Source organism: Artemia franciscana, chromosome 12 (genome assembly GCF_032884065.1).
Source record: "Artemia franciscana chromosome 12, ASM3288406v1, whole genome shotgun sequence".
In the NCBI taxonomy this organism is placed as follows: domain Eukaryota; kingdom Metazoa; phylum Arthropoda; class Branchiopoda; order Anostraca; family Artemiidae; genus Artemia; species Artemia franciscana.
Genome location: NC_088874.1, coordinates 41,403,013 through 41,428,311, shown reverse-complemented (window position 1 = coordinate 41,428,311; position 25,299 = coordinate 41,403,013). Strand labels below are relative to the sequence as shown.

At 34.0% G+C, this 25,299-nt stretch overlaps 2 protein-coding genes and 1 long non-coding RNA gene across 8 annotated transcripts in view; 2 read left to right on the top strand and 1 right to left on the bottom strand.

Annotated features, from left to right (window-relative positions):
- LOC136034141 (ecdysone-induced protein 75B, isoforms C/D-like) overlaps nt 1-15,466 on the top strand; it is a 79,743-nt gene extending 64,277 nt beyond the window's left edge. For all 4 annotated transcript variants that reach the window (XM_065715319.1, XM_065715321.1, XM_065715322.1 and 1 more), the window contains exons 3-7: nt 1,724-1,868; nt 4,946-5,184; nt 7,544-7,744; nt 10,223-10,397; nt 13,484-15,466. In XM_065715319.1, coding sequence (XP_065571391.1) covers nt 1,724-1,868; nt 4,946-5,184; nt 7,544-7,744; nt 10,223-10,397; nt 13,484-14,355 — 1,632 coding nt within the window. In that variant the 3' untranslated portion in view covers nt 14,356-15,466. The remainder of the gene's footprint in view (nt 1-1,723; nt 1,869-4,945; nt 5,185-7,543; nt 7,745-10,222; nt 10,398-13,483) is intronic.
- The window catches only part of LOC136034142 (uncharacterized), a 142,752-nt gene that overhangs the window by 117,269 nt on the left and 184 nt on the right, over nt 1-25,299 (bottom strand). The window lies entirely within an intron of this gene.
- Nucleotides 21,880-23,969, top strand: LOC136034143 (uncharacterized). The gene is made up of 3 exons (XR_010619123.1): nt 21,880-22,033; nt 22,566-22,723; nt 23,462-23,969. It is a non-coding gene; the product is annotated as an uncharacterized LOC136034143 (long non-coding RNA).

The window sequence follows — 25,299 nt, the reverse complement described above, 5'->3', positions numbered from 1 at the left end:
AAAAAAATTTCAAATCCAGTTTTGTGAACCCAATTGGCGGATACGATCCCATTCTGGCAATACTCACCCTGTTGGCTATTCCTTTAACACAACAATGAACACCATGCTCGAGTACATAATATCTTACGCAACTAGTTTTTTTCTTGAACAAAGCAGAAGTTTAATGACCGCAACATACCCCGGGGACATTTAAAAGAAGTAGTTTGTGGGTCACTAAACCCTGCAATACATCAACAAAAGAATTAGCTGTAAAGGTTTTAGTATTAGGGTCTTTAAATAATATTGAACTTCTTTATTTTCATGATCAATATCTAAATGCGTTTTTAGGTGTCAACATAAGTGGCAGTTTTCACAGTGTTAATAACCTCATCGAGAATTCATATTTGAAGGAAGCTTCGTCTTTTAAATCATAATCTCTTTACAAAATACTATCATTGCATAATGTATTAAAAGATATACTATCTTTTATGTCAACCTAGTATGGGTTTATGAATAAGGTTAATAAGCTAGGATAAAGGTGCATGGTTACATCTAGGTTATGTCACATTATATTCTATAAGAGGGATGATTTTATTCTAGTTTTGTAGTCAAGTGGCTGCACACTCTTGTCATAAGCATATAACTTACCCTTCTTACCTCCTACCATCAGTTTTGTTTATATTCCTCTTTTATGTATGGAGGAGGCAAAATTGAGGGAAGAGCTTTTTATTAAAACTTGATTATCTCTACCAATCAAGCAAAAGGACAATCAATGTTGAACCCTTGATTGCCTTTATTTGCCTAACGTCACCCCCGTGCAACAACAGACGTTATATATTTGCACCCTCCTCCCCCAGAAGTACCATCCTCCAATGCCAGTAATATTATTTTATGTAATTGAGTTAGATCATTATGGAGTCTAGTTTTCATAAGTAAGGCAAACGTTCCTAACATACACTAGTTCTTTCGGTTGTAAAAAATCACTCATGATTTTTACTTTTACTTTTAGAGTGCATTGACTTCAAAGTTTGGTGCGAGATGGGTGACCCGAAAACAAAGTGAATGACCGGAATTTGGGTTGCGTATAGCAGAACATACACAGATATTTCGAGAATAGTACGCTTGTTAAACATGACTTTTTTACATTTTAGTAACTGAGTTTGCAGAAAAGCAATCGAGGGACTGCCCGTTCCAATACATGCTGTACACCATTCTCCTTAGTGACTACCCTTAAAAAAAATTGCTCTGCTTATTCAGTCGTCCAAAATCATAACACCTTCCCTGCAATGTAAATGCACCACAGGACGCAGCTTAGATGGGAGTTTTGCTTTGTGCAAATGTCTGTTTTCTGGGGTGGGGGATTAGATTAGAAAGAAGATTATTTCTTCACACTTGAGAAATACATTGGGTGTTTTTATTTGCACTAAGAATAGTTTCGTTAAAATGTAAAGCTTATTAATTTTTACTCAGTGGGGGTGGTGCTCTTGAGGCCGTTTTTTTACATATGTCTTAACATTTTTGACACCTTAGAGAGTAATTTGTGAGTAAACCTTGCTCCTCGCCAGCTTTTCATACATTGCCAGTTCTTAACGAGTTTCTACCGAAACCAAATGGGGTTGCTATAAACTAAATAATTAATTAATGACACGAATTGAATGGAATTACTAATCTAATTAGATTACTTGAAATAATACTATTCAGTCTTATTTTTGCACATAACAGTTAATTAAAATATAATTTTCAGGGATTCTTCCGAAGAAGCATTCAACAGAAAATTCAATATCGTCCTTGTACCAAAAATCAGCAATGCTCTATTTTAAGAATAAATAGGAACAGATGTCAGTATTGTCGACTCAAGAAATGCATAGCTGTTGGAATGAGTAGAGATGGTAGGTTTTTTTTCTTTTTTTAAGAAAACTGCCAGCAACATTTAATTTTGTCGCTACGCGCTGATGCGTCCCGCCAGCTCTGCCACCTGATGCGCATCCCAGAGTGCCAATGTTCTGCTAAAGCGTGCCACACGTCTGCCAAACTACGCCTCTCCACCAAATGTTGCTCACGTCGTTTGTTGTAAATTTAAAGTGGATAGCCCTTGAGTTGTCAAAAAAAAGAGATTATTTTCAGGATAAACATTACAGAGCACTAGCAAGCGCACAGACTATCACCATTGCATCTTTATTAATGCCAGTGATTCATTAAAAATTGTCAGCTAAATGACAAGTTCACATGCAGGAAATAGATTCAGTATACTATCATAGTATACCGAATTGTATACTGATACTATATATAGTATACTGAAAACTGCATGAGAACTTCAATATGTAGAAATAAACAACTATATTTTTAATAAAAATCAAAAAATAAAATTAGTTTTTTAATTATTGCACATCCTCCGGGCCCATCGATCCCAATCTATTTTGTCTGTTGTGGAGGTGGGCGTTTAGTGGTTCTTTCTTCCGTGGCAGAAAATAATAATAAAAAAAATAGAATATGTTTGATTTTTAGTACAAATTTATATTTATTTAAGGGCATTTTGGGGGCGTGAATTTTCCAGTTTGAACATCAACAATTGTATCAACTTTAAAAAGTTCTAGTTTAGCTAGTTCCTATATTTCGTAAGGTTTTTCTTACCAACTAAGTATAATTAAAAAAACTTTCTTATAATATGATAATCAGTAAATCGTTTGCTTTATGGTGACCGTCGTGGTCTATGCATCTCCAGCTTTATTAAAGAGGTAGAATTAAAATTTTCAACTTTAATCTATCTCAACTTTGATATAAGTTAGTGTTAGTGGCAGATAACCACACTAGTTTCATATTTCTAAAGGTTTTTCTTACCACCCGAGCATTAAGGCTCCTTGCTAATCAAGTTTTCGGTCGGAAGTTTTCTGTCCTAGTTTTGTTTCAAAGTTTATTCACCTAAGCAAGCGAGTTAAACCCTTTGTCTAAGCATCCTTATTGCATATATGGAGTTAGTTCCTCCCCGCGCCGGCTCGTATTCACCGAACCAAAGAAGTACCGGTTATTTTTGGTGGTTCAACGACCCAACGGATGACGTTTTTTAGCATTAACTTAAAAGTGACCCAAATTTTTGTCCAGCAACGGAGCCCATAGGTTAATTGTTAAAACATTCGCTTTTTGGTGACCGTTGTGTTAAGATGCCTCATTGTGTTGAATATCCTAGATTGGACTTAACTCATTTAATGGATAAAAAGGGCCAATTTACTTGGTCTAGGAAAGCTAAACTTTATATGGATGAAAAGAAATCTAAATCTGCAGGTATATTATGTCTCAATTCTCACTTTTGGATTTTTTTCATTGAGGGTTTTTAATAACGATTTTATATATATATATATATATATATATATATATATATATATATATATATATATATATATATATATATATATATATATATATATATATATATATATATATATATAATTTACATATAAACAAATTTCCGATGCGTTTAAAAATTTTTATTGGAACCCGAAGTTTTTTTTATTGGAAATTTCCGATGGGTTTTTAAAGTTTTTTATTGGAACCCCCTCCAGGATTATGTGCAAAACTAGAAATGTTATCTCGTAGCAGTCGTAGATTGTGACGTAAGTCGTAGATGTAGATGGTGAATTTCAGTAAAACTGGCTTATTGCAAGAAATGCGATTGATTTTATAGAGCCACGCTGTTAGCACGTTAGGCGCATCCAAAGAAGAGCTCAGCCCCACAAATCATTCGAAAAAGTAGCATAAATAAAGGAAAATAACAATCCACTTCCAAAAGATTCTGATCTATCTAGATCGTTTTTGCACACCCAAAAATGTTAGCATGCTAATTCTCAGAAAAAATTGATATCGTTTTGAGGAAATATATATGCAATTATTGCTCGTGTAAAGATATATTCTTAGGTCGAAGAGAGCTTCGACCTCCAATCGATTTCGTCCTTTCAATTTTCTAAGGATGAAAATGTTCTGTGTCATTTTAGTTTCGGAAACTGAAATACAACTGATGACGTTAAACAATTCCGGAAAGGCCAGCGCTCCGAAAGTCACTGCTCTCTTGGAGGGCGTTGCCCTAGGGCAGTATTCTCCTGGAACTGCCGCAGGCAATAAGTAAAAAATGTGTGATGAAAATTGTGGATCTATTTTGGAACGGATATTATCGGGTGGATTATACGAGCCTCCCTTCTTAGAAAAAAGAGTTGGTAATAATTATTGTATGTTTTGGATAACCTATTTAACTTCCAAGGGTCCATCCACATTTACATTAAGCTGGAGTCTTGGGTGTCGTCGTAGTGACCCCCTCCTCCCAAAAAAAAGAACTAGAAAATGCAATAAATATTTACAAAAGACGAGAAATCTAGGCCCTTTTCGTCTTGGCTGTTGAAAAAACATAATCTTAGTTCACCTACCCCCTTGTAAAGATTCTCACTACTCCCATTCTATGAATATAATTGTACATCTGAAAGGAAATTGTGGATGTTTTTGACCCCCCCCCCAAATAAAAAGAATTGGTCGCAGTTTTTTTTAAATACGTCTTTAAGGTTAGTCTGATTTCAATAAGTTGAAATAGTGGAAGTGGGACAATTTTATCTTAGAGACCAGTTGGTAGTATGTACTATCATAGGTGCCAGCACAAGTTCCCTAGTGTGAGTGCCGAGTCTGCCAAAATTTACGCAGGAGAGCGGGTCACAGATTTAATACCATTTTTTCTGAATCTTACAGATTTTGTGTCCAAACACTGTTTCCACTTCTAATTTATTTTGAACTGTCGTGAGTCCAATTATAATTGTCGAGAAGTGTATCGTACTGAGCAAGAAAATATAGCTTTTGAACAAATATGGACACATGCAAAAATACATTAATTAAAATCAACATTTTCAATCTTTATAATTGATACTTAACATTCAGAAAACATAATTTTGTTATTACTAGAATATTTCGCTATATCTGATTGTTTTTTTAGCTGTTCGATTCGGGCGTGTTCCAAAAAGAGAAAAAGCAAAAATTTTGGCGGCGATGCAATCTGTCAGTGCACGGTCTACAGAACGCGCACTCACTGCTGAACTCGATGACGAAGAAAGGTTCGTCAACAGTGTTGTCAGAGCTCATCTTGAAACTTCCGAGTTCACCCGCGATACCATTGAGACAATGACTACAAGTGCCCGTCAAAGAGAGGACTATGCCAGTGAAGCCACTATATTTGTAAGTTAATTAGTTCGATAGTCAGCTTATTGATGACTAAATGTAGTCAAATTTTCTCTATAATTCATGGAATACATAGCTGTTTTTTTTGGACTGGGTGAGGGTGAATATACAATTTTTTAGAGAGCCATTGTTGGTGCGTAAAGTGTCGAAATTTCCGTTTCAGTTGCTGGGTCCTTTTTTACGGGGGCATGTGTCGTTGCTTATTTTATTTGATACTTAATTTCAGCTTAAGGCTGAATTGATTCAGTTCAGGCGTAAATTTCCAGGGGGAAGAGTCTTTGCACATGTTTTACCTTTGGACAGTGATGGAAGAAGGATGCCTCTCTTCCATCACTACGCAGGTAAACATGTAAATATAACTCGTTATTTGAAATTCAAAATCTACTCTTAAATGTCCGATTTGTAAAGAGCTTATCATAGTCGTAAAAGCAGGTATGTATATGGAAAAGAGGGGAGGGATCCCTCGGCAAAAATATTATTGAATCAGACTGCGCCAAATTTATTGAAACAGAAAATCATCGATGTTGATAATGTGAAGCCTGATCTTCTTTTGACGTTTTGTAAATAAACCAGGAAGCAAATGAATAAAACTGCGAAATATGTTTTTTCTTTAACAGATCATCAGAAAGTGTGGAATCTATTGAAGTTTTGTCTAGAAAGCGCAGCTTGATGAAATCAAGTCATTTTTTAAGGATATGCAATATAATCCAATTTTTCAATCATGTCTTCGTCTTATCACTGTATAATTTGCACCCACTCTTCATTTCAATTTTAAATCGATCTCCCTTTCGCATATTTTTTTTCTCATAATTAATTTTGGCTTCAGAAGACCGGCGCAAATAGTTTACATTTAAATCCAAGGCCAATGGCCGCCAAGGACATTTCCATGACGTCAATAGAAGATTAATGGTACTACGGAGAAAATGCCTTTCTTAATAGAAAAAAGACCGTTCCGTAAATGTAGGCCACGAGATTAGACGAAGTTTATAGTTCATTTGTTGGGCAATAACTTTGCGGCCTGGACAAACACCAATTTTTTTCTAAGAACTAATTAGTGATTAAGTTGGAAGAAATTATATTCAGAAAAACAAATGTTTTTGATCGAAGGGGAAAAGCAAAAGGGATGTAATCATAGATTAAATATAATTTATATCTAAGCGTTTACAGTACCGTATTAACGTTAAAATGAAACATTGGTGAAATCTGTTTAATTTTTTTCACACGTAAAATAAGTTGTAGTATCAAAAATCAAAGCATTTTAATGTTTTATTTTATAATCGTATAGTATTTAATCTGTTCTATAAAAAAAAGTGTAAATTTACAAGGGCTGTGAGGGGGCGGGGTAGACAGGGTAATGGTTCAAAAATATTAGGTCTAAATATCGCCTCTCCACTTTAGATTATTTCCCAAGACCCCGTCTTAACAGCTTGTTTTTTTTACTCGTTATGCAATTTACAATACTAAAACAGTTACATTTGAAGACTCATAACTTTTCTTGAATATAAGCTTTCCATATCTTTCTTATAAATCCGTCAAATTTTCTTCATTTTCTCTGACTTTCCAGCTCAAAGAACTTCCTGACTTTTGCCCTACTTTCTAGTTCTGCTAAGATTGCCGTATTCCTAGTCCCTTATCTAGAAAAAACTGGAACAATTGGGAACGTGATATGAAAAGGAATCACATGGAGGTGGATCAATATTAAAATAGAGGGACAGTTCACGCTTTGCGTGTACGTTCCACGTTTTACTAAAACGTGAAATAGGCATTGTTAGAAAAGAGATCCTTCGCATTGTTTTGTTAGGCAAAGATTGATTTAGCCGAAACCATATTATTAAAAAGAAAGTTCTTTAAATGGAATAAATATGCTTCTTATGTCACAGGTAAAATCAATCAGTCTAGAGGGAGAAAATTTACATGAAATTGGGAACATTTTCTAGTGAGGTGTGTTTTTTTTTTTGGGGGGGGGGGTTCAGTTAAAAAATATTTTAAGAACTCTAAAGGTCCAGAAAAAGTTCCGTGTAAAGCCTTAGTGGTGACACCTGACCTATTCAAACCTCTATTCACAAGAATATGTACCTGAGGGTGGAAGGGTGGAAGGAATGTTTACCTTAGCCCACGTCTCTCGATATGCTAAGGTTTTCGCGATTTCTCCCATGATTTCTTGTATGTCTCAATTGATCTGTTTTTTTTTTTTTTTTTTTTTTTAAGGGTTATAGCACGAGGCCCAGGCAAAGTGGCATTTTCCCTACTCTTAATGGGCTTTTGAAAAATCTGCTTAGACCTAATAAAACAGAAAAAAAATCTTCCCAGCTTGTTAGTGAAATGATGGTGCTTACTAAAATCGGTTCTCTTTTAGGGATGCCCACTAAACCCAGAGCCCCGAAACCCAGCACAACCCTGCTCAGAACGATTCTCAGCAGCCATACGAGCCGTTGTAGAGTTTGCAAAGAGGATACCAGGTCTTTCTTATTTAAGTACTGACGACCAGATGACCTTACTTAAAGCTGGAGTTTTCGAAGTGCTCCTTGTTCGAATGGCAGCCATGTTCAGTTCAGAGGTAAGTTCGACTAATTAGTTCACAGGGATGGATCTAGAGCAAAATCTTGGGGGAGGGGACTGTGAAAGGGTTGCCAATGAGCAAAATCCTGGTGGGGCCCAATGTGACAAAGGTGCCAACAATTGACCAAATTTATTTTAAAAAAGAGTGAAATAAAGAAAAAGCAGGGAAAGAGGGCACCAGAAAAAATCTTGGGGGACCCCCTGGATCCACCGGTGCTTACGACTACTTGGTGTTAATATTAAATATATTCAAACTGGTATATACACAAGGTCGGCGAAATAAGCTTTCGGGCCAAAATCTCTTTCCAAATAAGAGGGGGGATTTGAACATCACAAGCGTTTCAAATATTTTAGCCTAATATTAGAAGTTTCTAATTTTTATATATTTGCAGTTTCTGGGGGGGGGGCATGACTAAATGCCTAGTCGTCTCTTTCCCTTTCCCTCAGATGGCTATGCATCATAGGAGAAAACCCACCATATGGAGAAGTTGTTCTAGATTATGTTTACAAAAACGTATAGGATTTCAATAAGCCATTATTAAATCACATCCTTAAGTTGTTATTAAAATAAAGTCTGAATTTAATGCACTTATCCCGCTGTGTCATAACTGCCCAATAAGAAAGAAATCTTGTACTGGCTTGAGTATACATTTAATTACAGATAGAAATGTAACGGTTGCCACTCATTTGCATTCAGTTTAATATGTATTTAATGTTCATTAAAGCATTTTACGATTTAAATTACGAGGATCTTATTAAATACCAAGTTATTTTCTAGTCCTTTTTATAATATCCTGTTTTTAAGCTCGGCATAATAGGTAATAATAATTATCTCGATAATATTTGTGGCCGTTATGTTTTATGAGGCCCTTGAACTTGTACATAATACTTAACAGAGTTGTCAATTTAATTCTTGTCAGTTATAGCATTGATTGCATATATTTTACTTTGTGTACTGTGGGCTCAAGTTTAAAATATATTTCATTTCAAGGTAAATATTTTTTTCATCTTTTAGTTGATCTGGGTACAAAAGATTGGTGTCAATGTGCATTTTCTTATTGCCAGAGTGAAATTTAATATGGGGTATTTAATGAAGTGTATATATAATAGTATATTGCATACATTGCTATTTACAATACAGTAAAAAGTAGTTTTTGCTAAAAAATTTAACGTAGCAGATTTTTAGTAAAGTTTAATACAATATTAAACATTTAATCAAGTCCTGATATAGTGTAAGCTCATGTTATTTTGGTATCTATGGAATCTTGGATCACAAAATAATTAGGACGCTTCCCATTTTTTTTCTTTTAATGTTTTGTACCTCCTTTTCAAAAATACAGAATCATATGGATTTGAAAATTTGTAAAGAAGAAGAAATTACCATATGGGCTTTCGACATAAGAAATTTTAGTATTAGTCACAAAACTATTAATGTTATCTTTCGTTTAGTCTTTCTAAATTATATTAGATAAAAAATATCACATTTTTTGAGGACTCATACCACCCTCCTTACCCAGTAAAAACACAGCGTTATTGGTGGTTTCTAGGAATAGTTGAAATATATTATATATTATTCTTCGGGTCTCTGCATGTTATATAAAATTTGGGTTGCTTTTTTATGCTGGATATCTCACCTCCTCACGTCATCAAAATATATTGGCGATATCTAAGAACGGCCAACAAAAGATAAGATTCATGGGTATAGGTAGGGGGGTACTGTCCCTCTTAGAAAACTCGTCGCTTCATGTACCTCAAATGTAAGCAAATTACTAATAGGAAACGGCAATTCCCGTCCAAACTTTCTCCTAAGGGAAAAGAAAGGTACTTATCGGTTGTATAATAGACATTATACAATTTCGATCGCGAATGATGCGAGCATGACACAAGAAACTGGTCAAGCAACTTCTTTATACCACACAATTAGCTTTGTTTTGGTTGCAAAATAAATTGTAGCTATATTTTATTTAAGTATTTAGTTCATATTTTGGTTTGGTTTATGCAAACAAATTTATGCTATATATTTGCACATTGGGGGGGGGCAAAGCATAGCATATATTAGATACAGCAATGGTTAGTTTACGTATTTAATACATGGTATGCTTTATCTCCCCCTAATGTGCAAATATATAGCTCGAATTTGTTTCTATACTATAATATATTCATCATATTTTGTTTCATTTCATTAGCATTAATCGAACTTCACTTCCCGAGTGTTTATTATATGACCGATAAGTACCAAAAAATCCTTACCTATGCTCATTGTTTATTATTGACAAAAAACAACCAATAACTAATTGACAGTTTGACAATTTATACCGTTTGATTAAAATCCCCCGAAGCTCATGTTATTTATCTCAGCTACAGGGGGCTAATAGCGGATGCACTACTTAGAAAGACTCATTAAGCACCAGTTGACATTTAAACCAAGAGAGTAATATAGGCTCTTTGCATGTCTACATAGGCTCCTTTTTTTCAGACCAACACTTTATTATGCTTAAATGGACAATTATTCCGTCGCGAGTCAGTTGGCCACAGTCCCAATGCCCGATTTTTGATGGATTCCATGTTTGACTTTGCTGAGAGACTGAGCTGTATACGACTAACTGAACCTGAAATTGCAGTTTTCTGCGCCATTGTTGTCGTTGCTACTGGTTAGTAAAATCTTTTTTTTCTTTTATTGTAGGGGGGAGGGGGTACAAAAATCAATCAATGGCTGAGAATAAATATTTTAAATAATATATATATATATATATATATATATATATATATATATATATATATATATATATATATATATATATATATATATATATATATATATATATATATATATATATATATATATATATATATATATATATATATATATATATATATATATATATATATATATATATATATATATATATATATATATATATATATATATATATATATATATATATATATATATATATATATATATATATATATATATATATATATATATATATATATATATATATATATATATATATATATATATATATATATATATATATATATATATAATGAAAAAAGAAGTCACCAATGCAACAGCACAAACACATAAAAAAAAGATAGAAAGAAGACAGAAGGAGAAAAGGGAGACTGTTTTCCTAAACTAGTAATTAATATAGATCAGTACTTGAATGAGGCCTTAACGCTACTCATCCATACAATTACATAGGACAAACAGTATAGCCATACACTATCAACCATAAAGAATAATCCATGGACAGGCAGTCGTATCGTAAGTAAGTATAAGTCCTCATTTACCAAATATTACAAACAGTAAAAAAAAGGTAGAAATAATTCAGAGGCAACAACCCGACACACGGGTATATATATATATATATATATATATATATATATATATATATATATATATATATATATATATATATATATATATATATATATATATATATATATATATATATATATATATATATATATATATATATATATATATATATATATATATATATATGACTCTCTAGTAACTTTTTTCTTTTCTCCTTACTGCGTTTGTAGTAACTTTTTTCTCCCTACTAGTGGGTTCAAATAGACATGCGCAAGCAATAGTTTTAGAGCTGCCATATTTCCATGTTACTTATGTCATTTGGTATTAACAACATGTAAGTCACTAAACTGTATGGGAAAGATATATTTTTTTTCAGAAGTATTGTTTTAGTTTTGACTGAAGAAACCTGTAGAGAAGGTTTTAACGTATATTATATTTGGAGTAATTAAGTATTAAGTGGAGTAATTCGACAGATTTGATTTCCCTCCAAAAAACTTCCATCTTGGTGAATATATCAAAGAAAGCAGGACCCATATAGCCGGCTGTTTTGGTTTGGATGGAAAAGATAGCCTTAAGAAATAAAATAGCCGTGACATATAATTGTTTGTTTTTTTTTAATTTTAGCAGGAGTAATTGAATTCCTTTCTTCTAGAATATTTTGACTTGATTAATACAAAATAAAAATTAGCAAATTGCCAAATTTACCTTAAATACGCAGTATTTACTGAAGAAAAGTGCAAATTCGAAGGGAAACGACTCAAAATTAATTAAAAGCTGGGTTGCTGGGTTGCAAAATTAAAGTTAAAAAAGCTGGGTCGCTAATTTTTAGCTTTGAATGTATGCAATAATTATGTCCCAGACGCTTAATTTGCTAAAATTATTACAATCAATCATGGGATTTGGCAGCGCTGTAAGATAGAGCTGTGAGTGTGAATTCGTAAATTGTGCTGACAAAAGAGCAAACGGGAAGGGAAAGACCTGTGTCTGGCCTGTATAAAATATAATAAACATAATTAATAAAAATATAATAAACTATAATTAAAGTTCAGAAAACTCGGCTTCACATTTAAATGCACAAAATGACTAGTGTTCTAGAAATTTTATTTGCTAAAATTACTGTAATTAACATCGGGATTTGACAGTATTGCCAGATACGGCCTGTGAGTGTGGGCGTCACCTTTTCGCAGAAATAAAACCTCAAGCGGGTCTTGTTAAGCAGTGAGCCAAATCGGGTTCTTTGACCGCGAGCTGGCAATCATTAAACCGTTGTAGATTGAATTATTAAGTTTTTTGTGAGTCAATGTACTATTGGGTTTTTGGCCTCTTAGATTGCATTTGTGCTGGAGCAAATTATCTAATTCGTGCAGTGCTGACATTAAGAAGGTTAAAACCTTACACAATTGTTCAGTTTTTGTAAGCATTAAATATAATAAATTCCGTAATATGTGTGTAAACAATAATCCTTGACTTTGGAAGGGTAGCAAGTGCCTTTCCAAAAGCTAATTCACAAGTATTTATCCAATAAGAGAGTCATACTGACTCCTGCCGTTTACCCATGCCATTTAACCAAACACTTGAAAAACTATAGGTTTCACCGTTCGTCTGCGAGTCCAGGGGACTTATTGGTCATGTATCAATCAAATGACACGGTATTCCACCTACCTTTAGACTACCAGCGGCCAAGCCTCTTAGGCTTGGGTTTTACTTGTTTGCTAGTGAGTCCAAGCAAATTCAATCCCATATTTTACATACAAGTCCAGTGGACATTGTCCGTCACGTATCAAACCGAAATCAAGCCAATTTTTCGTCTCTTAATTCTATGACTATCTACATTAGTTTTGCCCTAGGAATGAAGCATGGACGGATGATAGATAAACTTATCTATCAACAAATGAAATGACATAATTTTTATACAATCCTAAAAAGAGTTTATGCCAGATTGGTCCCTCAGTCACTCGGACTATCTGTCTTGGCTTTTTCTACAATTATCCATTGATTGATGCCTGCAACTACTTGATTTTAATTCAAAATGTTCTTAAAGGTAGCCCCCTTCCCCGAAAAAGTTCCTGATGTTTCTTTCCTTGTCACTTTACCCCTTTAAAAAGTATTGGAACAAAAGAAAAGCAATTCTTCCATTAATATTACAAATATTTCTCATTCCTGTTAGGTCTGCGCTAGTTGAAGCTCGACTTGGTGAGTAATTCTAGAAGTTGAATCAGTCTAAAAAAAAGTTAATACAGAGCTAATTACTGAATTAGTGACTTTGACTAGTGACTGTTGAGGTAAATATGGCCACGAAACTTAGATGGTTTTGTGATATGTTGGCATAATGTTTGTGCTGAAACAGTTGTTAGTAGCAGATGTGCTTTTGAAAGTTCTTGAGTGATATCTAATGATTGCTTTCTATTACAGATCGGCCCGGCCTACGCAATGTTTCCCTGGTTGAGAAAATGCAAAGCAAGCTCCACACTGCTTTCGAATCAATGCTGGCACAAACACATGGCGACAACGCTCGTACTGCTTTCAGTGAGACCTTATGCCTAATTCCAGACCTTCGTACTCTCAATACACTCCACACAGAAAAACTTTTCTCTTATAGAAACCCTGGACAAAGTTCTTGGGTTGAAAGTACTTGGGTCGAAGACCCATCGCACAGTCCAGTAGGAAGTGTTACGAGCAGTGAATCAATGTATTCAGACTTGCCGCTTTTAGCTGGTATCGCTTGTGCGCAGCGAAGAATTCGGCCAGAATCCGAATCCAGCTACGCCTCCGATGAGGAGGTATATCAACTTCAAAAGTCGCCTGGTGACAGTGGTTTTGAAGATAAGGTTTCCCTATCTTCTCGTTCGACTACAGATTCATTATGCTCATCCCCAAGATATGAAGAGTGTATTTACAAAGAAGATATGCCGGTGCTAAAAAGGGTATTACAAGCCCCTCCTTTGTTTGACACAAATCTATTAATGGATGAGGCATATAAACCTCATAAGAAATTCAGAGCATCTAGACCTGAAGAACACAGGCAGAGTAACCTTGCCGCAAGTCACAGCATCCTCGCTAGAACCCTCACTGAGGGCCCTATGAAAATGACCGAAGCTCAACGTCGTGCCGACGTTATTGTATCTAACTTAATGAGGAAACCTTATGATAATGAATACCGATATGGACGACAAGGCTACTATGAGCCAACTAGTGAGTTTTCAAGTCAAGATGAAAGTCAGCCTCTGAATTTGTCTATGAAAACTGCAAGCCCAATTATGGAGCCAAAGTATATACATGTCTAAGATTAAAGGGGTTTAATATAAAGGACTGCACTGTCTCCCTAAGCCTAAGAAGCATATCTCATAAACTTTTAGCCATTATTTTCTAGTGTGGCTTTTACCAGCCCGCTATGATGTCCTTTCTAAGTTTGACGCATGTTCCCAAAAAAAAATATCCGTTTTGTAATGTCTGTACACAGAAAAATGAAGATCCCCCTAGATTGATTGTAAGAATTACCACATAAAAATTAATTTGGCATATAAATAGCCCCCTTCCTTTAAAAAAAGAAAGAAAATGATAATGAGATATGTCCTTTGGACTCAGGCGGACTGTGTTTTTACTTTTGCTTTTCTTTAAGTTTCTCTATTCCTTTATACTAATCACTGCATAATCAGTGCTATAGATTGGATAATGCTATTTTTCAAGTACTACTAGTTTCTTTGCAATTGAATTAATTAGCAAAAACTAGTATGAACTAATTCCAGGAACTTGAAAATTCCTTGTCCAGTCTCAATTTATGTTTGTACCTGTTTTTATATTCGTGTGTATTTTTTAAGAGTATTCCCACCTACTTTGGGCTATTATGTAATCATAGTTGGGGGAAGGTGGAGAGTGGTGTTGGTGTTCCATCTAAATCGAACATAGGCGTACCCAGGACGGGGGAGGGGGTATATACGAGGGAGAGTGTGAGTCAAGTTCCAAATTTTTGTTTTTACATTCGATCTGTTCATATAGTAGTCTTAAATGTGTGGAAATGGCCAAAAGGGTGTGAATAAATTAAACGAAGTATTGTTTAGGTATAATGAGGTAGGGGTACCCAAGGCTTCCCTAGTTACGTCTATGAAATCGTGTTTATATTTTTATTTACTTGTGGCTATATATACACTGAATAAAATATATTTTGCTATTTGTGATATTTTTGTTGTACAAAAAAGTAAAAGTTGTCCTGTTTTTTTCAAGAGTTTATTTTTGATTGATTTTCTTTTTTTTGTGTTTTTTTTTTAATTCGATTTCGCTCGGAAAAAAAATTGGAAAGCCCAGTGTTGGTAAGGCAATAGGCTTTGTTCAAACCATTTATTGGCCCAAAAATTCAGTTTTATATAAAGAATTTAAATAAATTGAGCAGTTATATAACTATCGTGTCTAGTTTTAGTGCAAGTTGAGTTTTAGGAACTCATAGGCTACGCAGCAAAATATTTGTATTTAAAAAAATAAATAAAAAGGAGCTTGAAGAACATTGAACTTTCGTCAAACAAAAAAAAAAATTAAAAACTATGAAGTATTCAAAGGCAGAAGAATATATCACAGAAAACGGCCAAATGCCTCTCACTTTTAATGGAATGATAATACGTGTTTATCATTCTTAGCTGTATTAATGACGAGTCCTCGTAATAGATAAAGAGTTCAGCAACATTTCTTCATCTAGCCTACAGTCAATGACCTTGGACTATCCATTAAAAAGGCCGGACATTTCTCTATAATTCCATATTAGGAAAAGTCGATGAACCAGTGGCGGTTCTGGCCTCTTGCGCCCGGGGCAAAATCTTAATTAGTACCCTTCACCTCCTGCCTCCCAAAAATTATCACGCTAAATTTTAACATAAATCTAATTTTTACAAAATTTGAATACAAAATACCAGAAAAAAACCTCAAAATCGACTAAATTGGGTCTACTTTTGTTTCAAAGAATGGTAATGAAAATGTTGGAAAAATGAACATTTCAGATTCAATTTGCTTATACTTACTCCCAACTGCACCCTACTCTATTTTAAATAATACTAAAGTTTCAAAGATTATAAAATGATTATAACCGTTAAATTATTTATTTGAAGATTTGAACCCCTAAAATTTCTACACCCGGGGAAAGTGCCACCTCTTATCCCCCCTAAAATCTCCTCTGATTTGTGCTCAGCGAAGGTAGTAGTATCCCTAAAAAAGAGCCAGGTAATTCTTCTAGGCATCATTACTTTACGTAGGAAACAGTGGATGACGTGATACTGTCCTTAGCAAATGCACATGCATCACTCAAAAAGAGTATGAGACCCGATGCTTTGGAGAATCTACCGTACTTAAGCTTTGTAGGTTGGGTCTACTTTCTCTACCACAGACCGAAATCAGTCACTGTAGTATAATATTTGAATTCATAAAATTTAATGCAGTCGTGTTCAAGTGAAAGGATGAATCTGTCGAGAAATATTGCTTTATATAAAATAAGGCTAATCAAAAACTGACGGGGTGGTAGCTACAAAGTTTCTTTTGTTGTGGAAATTGTATTAGTCAGTTGATTTTGGGAAGCTCACAAGCCATGGGCTGTGCCTAAAGTGAAGCCACTAGATCGAACAGTTCGTGGTAACAAACTGTAAGAAGCAACCCAGCTCAATAGCAACAGAGACTTAAAAACGGAATTTGCTAAAAATAGGTATATTAATGATTATACAGATTCCAGAAATTTAAGTTTCGTTAAGCATAGTTCTACCCATCAAAGGCTACGTAGCCTGAGAAAATTTTCAAAAATAAGGAAAGCACCCCTTGAGTTTCATAGACTCTTAATGAAAATCACACCATCAGATTCAGCGTATGAGAGAACTCTACTCTGGAGGTTTACTGCTTTTATCTGCCAAAATGTAGACTTTTGTAATTTTTTGCCAGAAGATAGATCAAGGATAACGTTCATTTCTCCTTTTTTTAGGTGTGATCGTATCGAGCTAGAGGTTCTAGAATATCGAAAGAGGGCTCATTTAAATGAAAAGCATAAGTTCTTGTGCCCCTATTAAGTGACCAAAAAGACTGGACGGTAACTAGGCCCCCTCAAGCGCTTATTTTTCTCAAAATCGCCCGATCAAAATTTTGAGATAGCCATTTTGTTTAGCATAGTTGAAAGGCCGGAAAACTAACCCTTTGGAGATAACATGATTCCCTGCAGTCCCTGGGGAAAGGTCTAAGTTATAACATATGCCCATTGTCTACATGCCTATATATAGTATTTGTTATTGGGAAGTATGCATACATTTTCAGGTGGGGGACGAATTTTCTGCTGGAGGGATTTTCCATGGGGAGGGAAGTTTCTAGGGGGTCAGTTTTTCAGGGGAAATTTTACGTTGGGGGAGCTTTGCGAATATTCCTATTCTAAATTCTTCTTATGTCTTGCTTTCTCTTTGCCGACTCCATTTACCCGTGGAGATGTTAAGAGTAATTGTCCGGGGTAAATTTTCACCAGGATTAAGTTGTCTAGAACAGAAGGTTCTCAAACTGTGGTACGCGTATCACATGGGGACACGCAAAAAATTTTAGGGGGGACACGACCGGCCAATAAAAAAATGAAACAATCCTTTGACACTAGGACAGGCAATTTTATTTATATTTTAGCTATAGTTTGCTTAGTACCGGTAACTGAGAAGGGGTACCTAAAATGTTGTGTGGGTAAAAAGGGGTATAGTGTAAATAAGTTTAAGAACCACTGGTCTAGAGAACAAATTAATGGGGAGGAGGGATTTTCCCGTGGAGACGGAGCCAGATTTCCTGGCATTATTTAAAAACAACCAGAAATTAAATAATTTTTTTTCAATTGAAAGTTAGGAGCAACATTAAAACTTAAAACGAAAAGAAATTATTACGCAAATGAGGGGGGCTGACCCCTTCTCAACGCCTTACTCTTTATACTAAGGTTTGAATTTTGTCCCAATTCTTTAAGAACAACTCCTTAAACACAAGGTTCGTTTAATTAGAACAATAAGAAGCTTTTTTAAAAGCACAAAAAAACTTTAGCGTTAAAAGTCACGTGTTGAGGAGAGGGTAACCCCCCTCAGATACGTAACAATTTCTGTTTGTTTTAATTCTTCATGTTGCTCCTTACTTTCACTTGAAAAAACTTGTTTTTTATATTTAATCAAACAGTTCGTGGTAAAGAACTGTAGTAAGGAGCAACCCGGCTCATTAGTAACCAAAACTCTAAAAAACGGAATTTTGATACCAATAGCTACATCGTAAGAACCGCATTTTAATGCTTATTTTAAATATATAAGTTTCATCAAGTTTAGTCTTACTCATCAGAAGTTACTAGCCTGAAAAAATTTAATTTATTTTAGAAAATAAGGGGAAATACCCCTAAAAGTCATAGAACCTTAACGAAAATCACACCATCAGATTCAGCGCATCAGAGAACCCTACTGTAGAAGTTTCAAGCTCCTATCTACAAAAAGGTGTAATTTTGTATTTTTGCCAGAAGGCAGATCACGGATGCGAGTTATTTGTTTTTTTCCAGGGGTGATCGTATCGAACCAGTGATCCTAGAATGTTGCGAGAGGGTTTATTCTAACGGAAATGAAAGGTTCTAGTTCCCTTTTTAAGCGACCAAAAGAATTAGAGGGCACCTAGGCCCCCTCCCACTCTAATTATTTTCCCAAAGTCACCGGATCAGAATTCTGAGATAGCCATTTTATTCAGCATAGTCGAAAAACCTTATAACTATGTCTTTGGGGACGACTTATTCCCCCACGTTCCCCGTGGGAGGGGCAACAAGTTACAAACTTTGACCAGTGCTTACTTATAGTATTTGGTTATTGGGAAGTGTACAGACGTTTTCAGGGGAATTTTTTGGTTTTGGAGGAGGGGTTGAGAAGAGGGAGATATGTTGGGGGAATTTTCCATCGAGGAATTTGTCATGGGGGAGGAAAATTTCCATGAACGGAGCGCAGGATTTTCTAGCATTATTAAAAAAAACAATGAAAAAATAAATATGAAAAAGTTTTTTTCAACTGAAAGTAAGGAGCAGCATTAACACCTAAAACGAACAGAAATTATTACGCATATGAGGGATTCACCTCCTCCTAATACCTTGCTCATTGCGCTATTGTATTTTTAGTTATTTAAACTATTTATTCTGCGGCCTTTGTGATTCAGGGGTAGTTCATAAGGAATTGGGAGAAAATTTAAGCTTTAGTGCAAAGAGCGAGGTACTGACGAGGGGGTGAACCCCCTCATATATGTAATAAAAACATGCGAATACAGAAGTTCGTTAAGTAAGCTAATTTGTAAGTTACGTATATCTTTTACTAATAAAAACGTTCGTAAAAAATTAAAAGTTCTAGTTGCCTATTTAAGTAACCAAAAAATCGGAGGGCAACTAGGCCTCCTCCCCCGCTCCTTATTTTCTCAATGTTATTCGATCAAAACTATGAGAAAGCCATTTAGCCAAAAAAAAAATTGCAAATTTCGTTTTAGTTATTCATCTGCGGAGAGCCAATATCAAAACATGCATTAATTCAAAAACGTTCAGAAATTAAATAAAAAAACTCCCTCATCAATGCCCCGCTCTTTACGTTAAAGTTTTTTACTGTTTTAAAAAGTAGAGTTGAGAGAAAGAGTCGAACTTTAGAGTAAAGAGCAGGGCGTTGATGAGAGAACAGCCCCTTTCATACACGAAGCAACTTCTGTTCGTTTTAAGTTTTAATGTCGCTCCTTACTTTCAGTTTTTTTTGTTTTTTTTTATTTAATTAAAGTTAGAGTCAAGTTTGTGACAATTCATCAGAACAAGCCACTCCCCTCTATATAGCCCTAGGCTATAAACAAGCCTAACGTAAAATAAAAATGCCAACTTTAGCTTCCTTATTTAGTGCTGTTTTTCAAAATTATACTTGTTACCCTGACAATGTTCTCCGCTCCCTCATGACGGGAATATTTGTCTGTCGCAAATACAGAACCGATTATACTGTGTGTGTGCGTGTGTGCAGACTTGAAATATTGGCTGGTGGAGACTTGAAGTTCAGCCGGTGTGATTGTACTGAATATTGGGTAAAAAATACTATTTTAAAGGAGTTGAAAAAGTAAAGAATAATAGTAATTTACATGTTAATATGATTAACATAAATATGCTGTATATTATAAGTAAGAATTTCAGTTTTTTTGCATCATTGTTTGTCTAGACACGTTAATGTGTTTATATGACCACTGCTGATGGCATCACAAAGTGTTCTTGTATCACTTATTTTTTTCTAATTTCCTTTATCCCTACTATTTTAGAGCTTGCTTTTGGCTTTTCATTTTGTTCTTTCTTCACTTCTGTTTTATAAAACAGTAATGTATATCCACTTCTGATTTTTTTTTTATTATTCTTGAAATGAAAAAGTATATATTCTGCATAATCTTCAAGGTCGTTTTAATTTCCGAGTATGTTAACTCAGCTAAAGTACGATAGTCTTGTATTTTTGAGCTTCTAATGAAAACTCATCAATTGTTTCTAAATGAGATTGTTAAAATGTAAAACAGAACTGGAACCTCATCAGTACTTCTGCATTGTATGAAATTTACATTTTGCGTTTAAGGATTATTTTGTTTAAGTTATTTATTGTTTCTTTGTTAAGGTTAGATGTTTTTTTCTAGTTTGATTGTCCATGTGTCCTATGGCTATATGGGGAACGATCAGGAAGGGATGGGGATGAATCATTGCAAACGCGACTTAAACCATAAAAAAAATTAGATTAGTTATCTATAAATGTCTCTTTGTTCTAGCATATCTTCTTGTGCACAATTGCTAAGTTACCTTAGTAACTACTTACCGTTTTACTACTATTTACTACTTTTTCTATTTTTTAATTCATGACTGATATTATATCAATGGTCATAGGATGTTATGGGGGTGCGAAAGCACAGGACGGCGGGCCCCCATCCCTCCATTGTACTTCCTGGATGAAGAGCTTTTAGATGGAGATCAGCATCATATTTGCTGTATCCTTTACCTTACCTTTTTTTAGGTAAGAATAACTGAGACAAAATCGACTTTTAAATTAAAGAAAATCTTCAGTAACTGGTCCTTTAAGTATAGTTAATTCAAGTCAATCAATTCCCATTATTTTAGCCTCCATTTCTTTTTTACTCATTTCTTATTTATTCTGGTTTTACAAAATGAAATAACGCCATCTATATTAAATTGTGACCTAGAAATGCAATTTTTGATATGACATATCTTTACAGAAAACAAAATATCTCTGTTCCCTCTCAAGGATCAGAAAATGACAAATGATACGAAAAATAACAGACTATCGATAATTATTAATCATAAATGGCTCCTAATCAGCTTGTTCAGCTTTCTTCTAAAAAATATAATGTATTCAAATTTAAATTAATGCCCATTCCACATTATAGTCACACTTATCGATAAAATCAAAATAACAGCGCCAATTATGTTTCTCGATCGTAATTTTTGAAGTTGAACACAGTTCAACTCTGAAACTTATTTTTTTATGGCTGACCAATCCAAGTCAAGATTCAAGGCAGATCATTTGAAACACCAAAAAATGGAAGTGTGGAATGGCATATCTCTTACCTTTTGGGAAAGTCTTATCGCAACTGTGCAAGACTTTCTCTACCTGTACACAAAATATGATAAGCGATACAAAGATACTTTATTAGTAGAAAACACATGGGACACATTAGTTCCACCCTGAAGGACCTAGGCTTTAAACCTCATGCTGGGGTGGAACTGAATGGTACTTGTGTAAAAAATAAGTGGTTTTCATTCTAGAATAAGTACATCAGAGAAAAATCAGATTTGAAAAAAACAAGTGGAAGTGGTAGTGACAAAAGGGAAAAGTGGATTCTTTTCCACCATCTAACTTTTTAGATAAATTGACTCAAACAAGGCAAAAGAAATTCCCAAGAATCAGCAACTTAGAGCTTGAAGACCACAAAATTGACAGATTTGATGTAAGTTAATTTGTTATTTACATTGCTTTTCATAACCTACCTCTGCTAAGGGCAATCTTGTATATAGCCTAGTCTCATTTAGACCAAATAGCATAATAAACAAATATTAACCTTTATTTAACAGTATTTATAAATATAATGGTTGATACTAGGCTATAACAAATAAATACGAAATTAAGGAAAAATTGAATTAAGGAAAAATTGAAAAGGGAACATTTTAAGAAAATAATTCTTACTTTGTAATATGCAGAAAATTATGTTTGACATATTTGAGGACACTTCCACTATACTTTATCCCCCCTCCCTAATCTACAAATATATAACCCAAATTATATACTTCTCATGAACCATTATTTTTTTAAATTACTACTTATATTAGAATCAATACTGACACAATGAAGAACTAATCCCAATGTGCGTCCCAGCATTAAGGCTGAGATTTGAAGTCTACTTAGCCCTTGTCTTATTCATATACATGGTATTTCTAAATTTAGAACTATTAATATCTTATTATACAGTTTTTGTCTTTCAGACATCCCAAGAGTATTTCTCCATTCAGGACATTTCTTGTGATGCTTATTTCACCAATGATGCTCCAACATGTATTGATGCAAAAGCTGACACAAATGATGATGCAAAGCTGTAACAAGTTTGCCCTTTTTTACTGGAAAAGGGCCAAAATCTGATAAGGTATGTATTAAAGCAATTTGTCCTAAATTTTTCTATAGTTCTTAATAATACACACTTGACTTAATAATACACACTTGAATAATACGCACGGATTTTTATGAAATCCATGCTTCCAAAATAGCCCTTATAGATTTTCAGTAGAGTCTTACATAACTTAGAAAGCTAGAAATAGAAAGCTAAACTTGATAGTCTTCAAATGAGCCATTTATTTTTAGGTTTTCCATTGAAAAAGAATTTTAAAACTAATATACTCAAAATCTAAGAAGTATTATCTTGAAACTTGTGAAAAGTTTTATTTTCATTAATAAAAATAATAAATATTTTAAGGAATGAAATTACTTTACAGGTTGTTTTACTGCTAAACCTGATTTCCAAGAAAAACTGTTAAAAAAATTAAAAATTCAATAAATTAACTTCTTCCCCATATATCAGACACAATTTCCCACAGCTTCCAAAGCAGAAGATTTCTCTTTAATAACTAAACATATCATCATGGCTTAATCACTTAATAAATGATATCCTCAATATATTATTAAATAAAAAGATATGAAATAACTTGCAATACATATAATTACTATCTATAATTTACTTAATGATTTTGTAAAGAAGGAATTGTTTTATCACTCTTGTTCTTAAAAAAATAAAAGATAACATAGGCTCTTGCCTTCTCCCTTCAAGAATATTTGCAGATAGCCTTGATACTGAGGGATTTGAATAACAAAGGTGTTCTTATTTCAGGTTGTCAGAAACATTATCATTGGGACAAGCCCCTCTATATTTGGGGACCAATCTGGTTCAAGGATGTTTGTGAGGAACTGTCAACCTCAGTCCAGACTAGTAGAATCAGAACAAGGAACTACAAACATGATTTTTAGGCCACAAACAATCCCTCCATTTATGGAAAATGCTTATATGTCTGATGACCAAGTAGGTCTTCAGCAGAATCCTGGACCATATCCCTCTAAACACTCTACACTATTAATTAAAATTCCAATGCAGAGTGCCAGGAAGCTTGGTTGTGGCTTGACAAAAAAAAATACAACATTTTCTCAGTGCCAAAATTATTTATAAAAAGGTTAGGTCAAAAAGTGCTCAAATTTGATTAGCAATAAAAGCAATTATTATATTCATAAAAAGTGTAAAAAAAACCATCAAATGCTATATTCACTTTATTGGTAAGTCAATAATATGAACTGTCATAAATTTACCAGTCAGGACCCTCTACATGTAGCCTAGAAGGAGAAGAGGTAGGTACTTTAAATTACCTTCATAGAACCATTGTTGAAAGTTTTATTTTCCTAACCTAACCCCTTTCCAAGATAGCCAATAGTAGCTAAAGTAGAGTTTTACTGCCTCACAAAATAAAAATATCACTCAAATCTGCCTCAACATTTCCAAATGTAGTAAGCTGTGTTTTAATTAGAGAACCCCTTTCCTCCTTGTTGTTCCAGATAACTTCCTATGCAAGGCTATACACAAAACTACACAGAAAATGTATTTTCTGTATACTTGGCCTAGCTTATACAGAAAATGTTACAATAGGCCTAATGAAACTCTTATTGTACAATATGCAGCATGCTTCTGTTAAGCAATTTTTCATGTTTCTATTCTTTGTTTTTAATTTTTGAAATCATATTTAAATAGGCTAATATGTTAACACTGGTTGGCCTCCTCAGAAGAAAACATTAAAGTTATGAAAAAATGTGCTAAACTTTTACAAGTAATGATGTAGAAGAGAATGAAGGAAGATTATTTTATGAGGAAGAATTAGAGATAATACTAAATGGATTAAAAATTAATTAGGCCTCAGGTACTAATAATTTGGCAGATTAGCTGTTTTCTTCTTTTTTTAATATGGTGGCTATACCATATAACTACTGAAGATTGTGAATATGGTTTCTTAAAAAGGGGAAGTACCTTGCAATTGTAGCCAATGATGACATTTTTTAGACTTAGAGATGCTGAAGATAAAGTTTTAAGAAAAGAAGAGTGTGGTTTTAGGAAGGTGTGTGGATTAAATTTTCATTCTTAGATTAATAATCAAGAAGTGTCTGAGTAATCAGACCCCTTAAGCCTTAGTTTTATAAATTATGAGCTCATATACAAACAACTGATATGAGAACTTTGAAAAAATTAACAAGGTTTGTATACAACTCAAGTCATCATTCTGGAGCTCTACAAGGAGGGATCCTTGGGTTGCTTAGAGCTGCAATTTAAGGTAATAACTTTACTTTACTTCACAAGATCCCCCCCCCCCCTATTCATTTGTCAATTTCCCAAATTTCAGCACAGTAATAGCAGATTAAAGGGAAGAGAGGGCCTTTAGGAATTACCTTATAGTTTTTCAAAGTACATTTTAGAACTTAATTCAGTTTTCTTGGATATTGTCAAGAAAAGGATGAAGCTCAAATAGGCTACTTTTAAAGAAAACAAAAATTCTTCATCCTATATTCTACCACATATATCTTATTCCTCAAGTTAAACACGCATTAAGATTTACGAATCATATGAAGGAAATATACTAGTCAGATAGGCTAGTTAACTATTGAGAATAAAAATGACTAAGTTAGGCCTAG